The sequence below is a fragment of the Geospiza fortis genome, unplaced genomic scaffold (genome assembly GCF_000277835.1).
Source record: "Geospiza fortis unplaced genomic scaffold, GeoFor_1.0 scaffold41, whole genome shotgun sequence".
Taxonomy (NCBI): Eukaryota; Metazoa; Chordata; class Aves; order Passeriformes; family Thraupidae; genus Geospiza; species Geospiza fortis.
In genome coordinates, this window is record NW_005054299.1 from 5,313,648 (window position 1) to 5,325,091 (window position 11,444).

Sequence of the window (11,444 nt, forward strand, 5' to 3'; positions counted from 1 at the left end):
TGTGCAAAATGTGCCTTCCCTCTGATTTAAAAGATATAATGAGGAGTACTCCATCATTGATAAAGTAAAATTTGCACATTGGGGATTGATTTAAACTCAGTTTTCCCTGGCCTGAAAGGCTGAGGCTTGATGTACTTGTGGATGAGTGGCATCCACTTTCTAGGCTCCTGGAAAACATTTAAAGTATGAGTTCTAACTGGCCTGGATTTGGGTCTGGGTTTGGGTTTGTCTTTTTCTTGCCTTAAAAATAGTTGGGCTTGAATATTCTGGAGCAAGTTATGAGATTACATACTCTGTAAAATGTCCAGAGTAACCATAACTGGCACATGCTCATAGCCTGGATTCCACCCACTAAAAGATGAATCTTCTAAGCTTCTGCAAAGAATTTAAATACAAGGTGAAGCATAAGTCTACAACACATACATTCATGATACACAGCCTGCAAAAACCCCTGAGAAATAACCCCCCTCAATCTTACCTCAATGTTGTTTTTATGATGCTTGGCTGCTTCATTAAATTACAATTTTTGCTTAGTACATAAATTCTCAGCATAAGTTTGCATCTTGTTCTATGTATGTCTTAAAAATACAGCAGAAAATACCATTGCTTAGCACATTAACAAAAATCACATATGAGAGGTTTGTCAAAATACCTGTATGCTAAGTTATATACAATTCTGGAAATCCTTCTTTCTTTGAATTCTATCGTGTTACTCTCCAGAAACCCAATCTGTTTGTCCTTAGAAGCTGAAGTACAGAAAGTATGCTGATAAAACAACTTGAGCAAAAAAAAAAAATTTAACTTTTCAAATTCCACTTTTAATTTCAAAATAAGATGGAATGGATCGCCGTGTGATGCCAGCAATCTTTTTTTTAATTTTTTTTTTTTTCTTAAACTAACTGTCTCTGATAAGGGAACATGTGAATATTACAAGTCCTAGTTGGGGTCATATTCCCAAAAGGATATGGATATGGTGTACTCACTTTGTGGATAAGTGTTTTACCCCAAGGTGCACTATGTTGTATGCTCCCATGTACAAAAGCGAACGTACGTAGAAATGTGTATTCTGGTGGTTGATACATAGCTTTTAAAATGTAGATATATTCACAATTCTCAGTTTGTGTTATTTTTCTCTGAGAAAAAGTCCAACTCAGTGAGCAGCTCAGCTGACTGTTGTGATGGCTGGCGTCTTCCCGCCTTCCTCTCCTTCGGCCCCTTCGGCTCCTGCTTCCACCTGGTTGAACTTACCCAGCTTTTTCAAGTTCTCCAGCGCTGATTTGAAAGTGTCCTTCAGGCTGTTCTCCAGGACCCACCCTTCACTCTCGCATTCGGGGTCTTCAGGATTGGCAATGCTTTCCAGGGAGGTGTGCAGGAGGCGCAGGCCAACCATCACCGACATCTGTGCCGGGCAACGGGAGAGGCAGAGAGCGTCAGCCAGACCTGGACACTCCATCCCACCCTGTGCCCCGTGCCTGCTCTGGGCACCCTGGGCTGCTGCCATCCCACCCTGTGCCCTGTGCCTGCTCTGGGCACCCTGGGCTGCTGCCATCCCACCCTGTGCCCTGTGCCTGCTCTGGGCACCCTGGGCTGCTGCCATCCCACCCTCCCTGTGCCCTGTGCTGTAGGCAGCCTGGGCTGCTGCTCCCAGGGGCCGTGTGCCCAAGGGGCCTCTCCACGAGCCCAATCAGTGTTGGTGCCTTCCCAGGAGGCTTTAATGCATCCCTGGCTGCTGTGCACTGGGTGTCCACAAGGCAGTTTGGATGTGCAGCACTGTCCTTGGCCACCACCCACTCAGTTTTAGCTAAATATTTTGGCTTTGCATTGACCTTAATATGTTTGGTGAGTATATTAAGCTGATCAAGGAGATATTAATGAATTAGTGTCTCTGCAGAATGGAGCAGAGTTAGGATTTGAGCCATTAGTTTGTCTCTTGTTTTAACATAGGTATGTGCAAATAAGGAAACCAAGGCAGTGGGTGATCCTTCCCTGGTTCCACCTGAAACAAACTTTATATTTCTGATTAAATATTACCTAGTCCCAGCAGTCCTGACTGAGACATTTTCTACTGAACTGTGTAACCCTGCTGACACTGGCAACACCCTGCACCTGCCTCCAGAGAGAAAGTGTGTTTTTAGCCAGTCTCCTGCCTTCTAACACCGTTCAGAACAATCTGACCTCTCCCCTGTGGTGCTTGTGAAGAAAGTGATTGATGAGTGAAGTAGAGAAGGACAGAAGAGCAGCTCCCAGAAGAGGCAGCCTGCTGACATGGTGGGGCTGGTGGTTGGGATGGGGCAGCAGTAGGATTGGTTTGGTCCTTCATGTGCTGGGTAAAGCTCAGATGGAGAACACCTACTGCTGTCAGGACCTCACAGGACTTGTTCCCTAAGGGAAGTACAATGCCTCTGTCACACTATCCAATTTCCCAAGGAACTGATTACTTCTGATCCTCCTCAGCCCTGATGGCTGAAGAGGCTGACAGATTTGGGGTTGGGATTCAGCCACATGGCAAGACCAGTGGCAGAATTCACATCTGGCTTTTGGGCTCAAGGCACTGCCCAAGCGTGTGCTTCCATGGACCATCCATCAGCCTGTCTGCTGTGGTCATCCTACTTGTAAGTGATCAGTGTCTCCAAGCTCTTGGAAGACTAAAGCTACACTTGTCTACTCTCAGCCTTTGCAGATGTTTGCATTTCTCTGCCTTCACTCAAAATCAGAAAGGGAAAAACATTGGTCAAACAAACAAATTTCATCCAATGCTTCCATATCCAAAGGCAAATGTTCATATTGCTTAACACGGGAATGTATGACTAGCCACACTTTGGTCACTAAGGAAGTTTCTAGTGGCTCTGAGTCTGGCAATAGTCTCATCTAGCCCATAATATGACGACTTAAATCAGTTAGAGCACTATTCTATAAAAGTCACAACAAGTGACAAATCCCATCATGTCAGTCTTGGGATTTAAAGCCTTTGACATCTTCCTTCCACTCTGAGTCCCAATTTTGCTGCTCTCACTCATGGGGCTGATATCTTTGAAATCAAAGGCTGTTGCAAGTGCAGATTAACAGGGTTGGGTGCAGGAAATGGCCTCCACGTTGCTCTCTACTTGTGCTGCCTTGTTGCATGTCAACAGGAGCTTTGTTTTGTGATTGACTTGCCAAGTGCCACTATTTGACAGCCAAAGTAGATGGACTGGCTTCCTGGATGGCCGTAGGTCACTAAATATTATCATGCTTTTAAAAAGGAAGGTGCTTGTGCAGCACTGATCATCTGACCTGTCCTTGGAAGAGATTTTGTGACATTTTCTCTCAGTTTAAGACTTTGTTTTCTTAAAAACCTTTCTAAGCAAGATTTCGAGTCCCTGAAGCTGAGATTCCTTAAAAGCAATGCAAAATCTCTGTCTACTTGTCACCTCCACTGATCTGAGCCTGCCCTCTCTGCCAGATGAGAAGAGAGCCCAGGAAGTTTGAGACAAGTGTCTGGTAAATTAGCCTCTCTCCTATTTGATTGCAGAGAGTCTGGGAACCCCAGTTTAGCTGAAGTCTTGCACCAGGGAAGGCATAACCCCATGCACCAGTATGTGCTGGGGGTGACTGGCTGACAGCAGCTTGGCAGCAAAGGGCCCTGGGGCTCTGGGTGCCACCAAGCTGTCCCTGAGCCAACAATGTGTGCCCTGGTGGCAAAGTGGGAAAATGGTAACCTTGGCTGCATTAGAGGAGTAATTGCCAGCAGGCTGAGGAATGTGATCTTTCTTCCCACAGCTAAACCTCCAGCCTTAACCAGTCTGTGAGTTGTAGGTTTGAGCTTAACCACAACCCAGCACAGAAGGCTGAGGGGTCAGAGCCCTGGAGTGAGGCCTGTCTTGCTGAGGGATGATTTCCCTGTCATGGAAACTCTTGTCCCTTTACAGCAGATTTAAAGTGCCAGGAAGAACATGGCCACAGTGTTTCTCTAGGGCTAGGGCTGCAGGGGCTGGGCTGGCGGATCCCCTGCCCCTCTGCACGCTCAGCCTCTCCAGCTGGGCCAACAGAGCAAACTGTGTCCTTCTGGAGGGTCCCTTCTGCCTGTGGGCTGGTTTTGGAGATCTCCAGGGTTCACTCCTACTGTAACTGCATCAGAGTTTGCTCTCCCACACAGGACATGCAGCGTGCCTCCTGTGAATGTCTCAGTGCTCTCCTGGAGCTCAGCCTGGGCCTGGTCTGTGGCACATGGGAGGTGAATCCCAGGGTCTTGGCTGCTGTGGCGGCTGTGACCTATTGAGATCCACATGTTTGCACAAGTGGAGGACCTGAGGCATCTCAGGAACCAGCCTCAGCTCTCTATTCCTTTTGAAATGCCTTATTCAGGGCACCCTTGAACCCCTCATTTCCCCTTTGCTGGCTGAGGCAGGTCAAGAAGACATCCAGGCTTGCTCTTGTTGACCTTCTGCAGCGAAGCCCATCTGCTTGCCAGGGTTTAGCCCAAGGCGGCTTAGCCAGAGCAGGGTGTGATCTTTTTTTGTCGTCCTCATGACTGCTTGTCACACATGGGAAGCCTACAGCTTTTGTTAGGAAAAGCAGCTTCCAGATATTAGCATTCTTTTCAAACAGAAGTTTTGATGTTTCAAAATACAGGTTCATCCTTCCTTGTGCCTAGTATAGAAAGGTGAAACAGAAATGGCCTTCCCTGAGGTCCCTGAGCCTGTTTGGCATGTTGCCTTTTCCTACAGCTCAGAATAACAGCTGTGATTTGTATTTCCTCTCCATGTTCTCTCCCCCTTCCCATGCCCCAGTTCCAGCAACCCAGCTGGCAGAGTTGTCCACGGCCCCCAGAAGGGCTTTGTTGGAGAAGCCCCTGGGTTGAGTCCACGGTGGCTGCAGGAGTAAAGCAGCCCAGGATTTTGCTTTTGCACTTTCCTGTGCCTTCCCAGAAGTCAGTCAAAGGGGAAATGAGGAGCACAGAGCCAGCACAACCACTGCCCCTGGGCTCACCCTGCTCAGACCCACACTTACCTTGGCCAGGAGCTGGAACCTCTGCTGCCCTCCTACTCAGCATAAAATTGTTTCCTATCCTGACTGGAATTTAAAGGAAGTTGTTATATTTCAAGGGAGACTAAATTAATGTCAGTTTCCTGCTTTGCTTCCTCCCTTCAAAGGGAATTTCAAACCCAAATCTGGTCCCTTTACGGTAGAATATCATGCAAGTAATAAATACTCAGGAGGGCAAGTTATTGTAACCCCGGATCGTGTTGTTTCAAGTTTTGCCCTAAAAGTCCTCGGATTGCCTGAAAAAAAGTCTCAACTTCAATTTTGAAAAAGACAAAGAAAAGAAGAGAAGATCTTATTTCTCATTATGCCACAGGCTGAAAAAATACCCAGGTGTACTTTGAAGAGTTAGGCATAAAATACTGCATTTTTATCGCTGCTATTAATGTTAACACATCACTGTCATTAATCTCTTGCAAGTTAGCAGAGGTTTGTTACAGATTCCCAGTCATGATTTTTTGCAGCTGGCATTGGTATTTTTGTGCATTTTTCCCCTGAGTTTTTGAATTTCTTTGACTTTTGAACACAGTTGAAATTCCCCTCTCTTCAAGAGCTCTGCACTTGAATCTGGGCTAAAATAAAGACCTTCTCTTTCTTTTCTTAGCAGGATAACAGTGCAAAGAGGTAATACATTTCTTTGCAGTTTGGAGCAGTTATTTTTAAAACAACGCAACATGGAGTAACTTCATGATTTTTTTTCAGTTCACAGATTTAGGTAGGTGTTTATTTTCTAAAAAGCATCTTCATTCCTGGAAGGCTGTAGGCCAGTGCTTGTATCAAAATGTAACTCATCTTTTTTTAATTTGCATGTATCTAAATTTTTAAAAAGGCAGCTGAATCATTTAAAATAGGCAATGCCATGTGCAGCAGCCATTGCAAGGACAGGAAAAGATCTGCTGCACCCCAGGGAGCTGCACCCTTCCCTTTACCAGCAGGTCCTGCCTGATCTCCACATCCAGCACCTCACGCTCCAGCCCTCGTGCCGCTGCCAGCCCACGCTCCCTGGGCATTAGTGTTGATTAAACACCCTGGCTAGAGAACTGGCCATCTCCCAGAGGCAGGGGATTCATTGCATTGGATGAACAGTATTTTATCAGCCAAGCTGCACTTTGGGTTATGGTGCCCACAGACACCTGGTCTAGGCAGTGCTGGCACCTGTTTGCGTTTGCGTCATGTTTTGGGAAGTAGAATAAAATGAATTTAATCCACTTGCTCCACCTAAACCACTTTTTCTGACCAAATGCTTTGGTGGAGCTGATGAAGGTCCACAAGCTGCCTTGAAATCATTCCACTGTGTGTGGCTTAAAGCCTTGTTTTGTTCAGGGTGTAAACCCTTTAACTGCATTTTCTGTCCCACTAATTACTGTCACATCTTTCTGATGTGCTGCTTTTTTTTATTTCTCGTTCCTCACAAATGGTGACACATGTAAAATTAATGCACCTGGACAGCAGAGCTCTTGCACTCTCTTCCCTGCTCAGCACCTTGCCTTGGACAGAAAATCACTCCCTTTTCCCCCTTCTTGCTGTGGGATACTCGAGGCTCTGGCTCCTGCTAAGAGGGGTCTGATCCCACATCCACCTCTGTTTCCAGCCTGGGACCTTTCAGCCCTTACTCAGCTATCAGATATTTTCTCAGCCAAACAATGGGGAAATTTATTTTAACCAGATTTGATTTTCACTCAGAAAACCCCCCTGCTGCTGCAGAGCCAGCAGTTGACTACAGTGTGTCTGAGGGGAAGGGTTACCTCGAAGAGCCAGACAAGGAGGATGACGGCGCCCATGGAGCTCATCATGCTGCTGTAGTAGCTGAGCAGCGCTTCCCGGCAGCCGCGGCGCCACAGGTTGAGCTCCTCGGTTTGGTAGTCGTAGCTGTAGTGGGCAGAGTTGTTGGTAACCTGGTACTGGATGCAGGGCCTGGGGGAGCTGGGGTTGCAGCAGCTGAAGGGGACTCCGTCCACCAGGTACCTCCCGTCCACGTTGCTTTTGATCCGGCTACAGGCAAGGGCAGAACGGAGCGTGAATGCACACACACAGACACAGACATGCACACAGACACACACACAGACATACACACAGACACACACACACAGACACAGACATGCACACAGACACACACACAGACATGCACACAGACACACACACACACAGACACAGACATACACACAGACACACACACACAGATATCCAGGAGCAAATCTGCACGAGAACAGAAAGCAAAGGCAAGGAGGATTTTCCACCATGCCTTTTCACTGTCCCCTTATTCACAAAGCGGTGTTTGTCCAGGGCATCCTCTCTCTCTGTCCTTTCTCTCCTTTTCTATCTCAAGGCTACACTGAGTCTGTAATTAACTCCTCCTGGTGGAAATGCACGCCCTTGGGTCACTTCTTCAAAGAAATTAATTTTTAATAAAAGCGAATGGTGGAGGGAATTCAAAAGGGTCAGTCAGAAAAGAGTGAGCACAGCATAGTTAGGATGGAAGAGTGGTGCTGGAGCTGACCTGAGCTTGGAAAAGAACCCAGAACAGCCTTGGAACCCACTATATCTATTGATCCAGCAAACCTAATAGCTTCTTTTTGATGATAATATCTCCAGGGAGGGGTTGTGCATTTATTCTTGCCTTGGGAAGGTAGCCAGTATTGAAAACATGAAATGTGCTTCAGCAACAGGATGTTGCAAAATTTCCAAAGTCCTTGCAGGAGCTCCCCAACTATTGTTCATCTGACACTGTGGTTGTTCTCTGTTAACAGTCATTTAGCCTGATGCCTTAGGAGATGTTTAGATGCAAGATAACTTGGAAGGCAAATAGTTCCACTGACTCTGCAGAAAGACTATAATAAAAGGACTGCAGTTCTAAAACAGGCCATTTTGCTTAGAAAATCACAGAATGGAGAGTCCCAGTGGTGTAGAGAGGTGAAAAAATATCTGAGTGTCCCTTGTAGCTTTCTATATGGATATTTTAAAATTGTGTCATAGAGAGAGAAGTGATTCCAACAACCTGGTGAAGGGAAATTCCACTTTGCAATCATGACCTAAATATATCTAAAGGGCACATGCAGCTGAGGTTTTCTCTCTAAATGTAAAGTGTTCTCTGGATTTGGTCTAATTCCCATTCATGTGTAAATGCTCCACGAGTTTCAGGGAGATTGGATATTGGATCAGGCCCTTGCTCTACAAATAATAGAAAAATCCCACTGTGGGGGACAGACTCCCACCTTCCTAGGAACTAAGGAGAAATTTACTATTGGCTTCAAAGGGGCCAGACTATCCCACACTATCCCAGAAATGGGAGCAGAGATTGTGCACCACCACATAGTACAAACCTTGAACTCACTAAAACCCAGTTGTAGATTTTTAATGCCCTAGTTCCTGCCTCAGTAGTACAAAGAAATTACCTTGAGTCTCAGTCCCAAACAAGGCATGAGTTATTAAGGACAGTATAACCCTGTTTTCCCTCTGTGCCTTGCCCTTCTACTGCTGCTGGATTAAGCTACAGCTCTCAAATCTCCATATAATGCTGGCGAGGTTTTTTCAAGTAGTTATTTATACCCATGGGCATACCTTTGCAATGGGAACATCCCCTTATTCAATAGTGAATGTATTTGTTATAACACCCTGCAGTGCAATGGGTTAAATCTGTAACAGTTTTCACGAAAGAAAGTCCTCATTCAGAACTGCAAAAACAACCAGACCACCCAACAAGTCAAAGGAACACACAGAGAGACACACAAGATAAATATCATTTACACAGTCAGGCAGGGATCCCAAGAGATACACAAAGATTTTTTTCAAAATTACTTCAGACATTTTTAATACAGGCAGTATATTTAAAAGGCAGATTGCTTCCAGTTTACAGGACCCATTATGCAACCACAGACATAAATGTTAATGAATGATGTTCCCAAAGAACCCAGAATAACCATTTCTTTCCCTGGTGCTTAATTTTTTAAAAGGTTGTGGGTATTTATGCCTAATGCTACTTTTTTAATTTCAAAAGTTCATTTTGTTCTCATGCTTATTTTCTGCTTGAGCTTACTGCACCTAACCTGATTTTAGGATTACTGCCTCTTTGGGCACTGACATCAAAGCCATTAAGGTGTTTCTGGTCAACAACCTGATCTGGTTTGTACATAAACTAGTGCTGCTTTCATGTGAGTTTTTAAAAAATTAGGCACAGGACAGACCTGAAAATACATATGGCTACAATGACCACTGTGAAAAGCTAGGAACATCAATTGATGCTCAGTATTATCACAGCACTGAAGCAGTCCATTCAGTGAATATAAAAATAAAATTCTAAATCTTAAGGATCTAAAAGACATGAGTTATTGGCAAAGTGTTTTTCCCTCTATTTATTTCCATCCATGATTAGCTGCCAATATCTGAGTGGAGTTTTAAAAGTGGTATCAACAGTATATCTCCAGGGAATTCTTTTTTTAGGAAATTTATCAATCACATTGACATCTGCTTAAGGATTAGCAAAGTTCTGATACTTTCCTGTTGATTTTGGGAGCGTGGCTCAAGGTAATGGGTTTATCAAGCAGTAAAAGACAGCAAAAACTATTTAGCCTGTCTATATCACACTGAGTAAGAGCGGGAACTGTAGTTTGGTGCTTTTTATTTTATGTTCTGGATGACTTTGGAGGAATTTGTCAAGGGAGGAAGCAATCCAGCTGGTCATTTGGGACAATTTATTACACAAGATCCCATTTTACACAGACCCCCTTCCAGTCAGCTCCTGTTGGCGCTTGAGGCCAGCACTGACCAAACATCGATACTACATGATACAAACCCCACCGAGTCACTTACTCTTTCACTTCTTTGGAGCTGAAGTCCAGATATCTGTTGCTGATCCACTGGATTTCGAACCAATCTTTGTAGCCGTTGTTGCCACAGCACTTGAACTCAATCTGGAGCATGTCGATGGTCTTCTTCATGAAGCACCTTCCGGGGGTGTCCGTGTCCCGGTAGAACTTCATGCCGTTCTTCAGCCCCTGGGCCAGGGTGCTCTCCAGGGAGCCCCGCATGAGAAAGCAAATCAGAGCCACGAAGAAAAGGAGCATGTTAAAGACGCAGCACAGAGCCAGGTAAGGTTTCAGCAAAGGCTTCCACTTGGCAAATTTAGCGGGATCCAGAGAATCATAACAAATTTTTCCAGCAAAACCATTGAAGGCGCAGGATAATATACCCATCAATATCAAAGAATTGGGCACAAAGTGGCTTTCAGAATTGTCCATCACTTCGCTTCGCTTCCGGAGCTCAATTTTGAGGAACAATCCCATGCTAAAAACAAGGATTCCAGCAAACACCGAAAACCAGTTCATGAGCCATAGTCCCTGCGCTAGTTTTACCCGTTTCTTCTGATTGAATTTGACTTTCAGCAGTGCCATCTTTGTAGTGGGAGATGTTGGAAGACTTCACAGCCTGGACCCCTCTTCTCAGTGTAAGCAACTCGAGGAAGAACCATTCAGGCATCGGGAGAGATCCCGAAGGGTGCGTCGGGAAGCAAGGCTCTGCACAGTCCTTCCATCTTGAAGACCCCTGGTTAGGATTCAAGTGAGTAAAATATTCAAGGGTCCAAATTAACAATTTCACATTAGTGAGAATAATGGGCAATTAGCACCTACAACTATTTCTGGTGGTTTCTTCCAAGCAAAGGAGAAACACTCTCAAGGTTTCAAATGATTTGATCTGGATCTGCAAGACGTCATTCTAATACCTTTAATCATTTGATCCAATTTGGAGAAATGTCTGTCAACAGATGAGTGGAAGTAATCCCTCATTTTACTATTTAGTAGATTTGTGCTCTCCTATGATAGGCTGCTGGGTGGAATATGAAACCCCAGAGATATAAAAAGATCTTTGTTGCCAGAAGAATATGGAACCTGTGAGGAAAAAGGAAGAAGGCTCTGGATTGAAAAAGGCTGCTTGTATACAAACATACACTTCCCCACTGTGATCCCAATATATTCATATCTACAGCCAGACCTACATTTGAGTCCTCATCCTTCTGTGCTGACTTGAGATGACATCCTGTGGCTTATGTATTCTGAAAGCAGATAAGCACGTAGTTTACGGTGACCTAAAAACGGAGCTTGCCATTTTCTATTTACTTCCAGGGCTTGTACCATCTCTGGGTCTTGGCGGGAGAGCAGGAGAAAGGAAAAGTGCAGACAAACTCAACAAATAAACCCTGGGCTGAAATCTGGAGGTGCTTTCATAAAAAGTGAGCTGGCATGAGCAGCTTACTGGATAATCGCCGGGCCGGGGAGGGAAGCAGGGCTGCCCAAGGAGACGCACCCGGGAGCTTACATCGGGGAGGAATTCAACTCAGCGGCTGGAGAGGGACCCTGGGGATGTTGTATCTGAGTGCAGGGGAGGCATCCCGGGGATCCTCTGGCTCTGCAGAAGGACCGGCAGCCGGC

The 11,444-nt window shown here is 45.3% G+C and overlaps 1 protein-coding gene across 1 annotated transcript; it reads right to left on the minus strand.

Annotated features, from left to right (window-relative positions):
- Positions 1-1,035: 1,035 nt before the first annotated feature.
- Positions 1,036-10,420, minus strand: PRPH2 (peripherin 2). The gene is made up of 3 exons (XM_005416183.2): positions 9,829-10,420; positions 6,768-7,014; positions 1,036-1,399 (listed from the first exon to the last, which is right to left on the minus strand). Exons 1-3 carry the CDS (start codon positions 10,407-10,409, stop codon positions 1,163-1,165), a joined length of 1,065 nt encoding a protein of 354 aa, XP_005416240.1. The 5' UTR covers positions 10,410-10,420; the 3' UTR covers positions 1,036-1,162.
- Between the last annotated feature and the right edge of the window lie 1,024 nt (positions 10,421-11,444).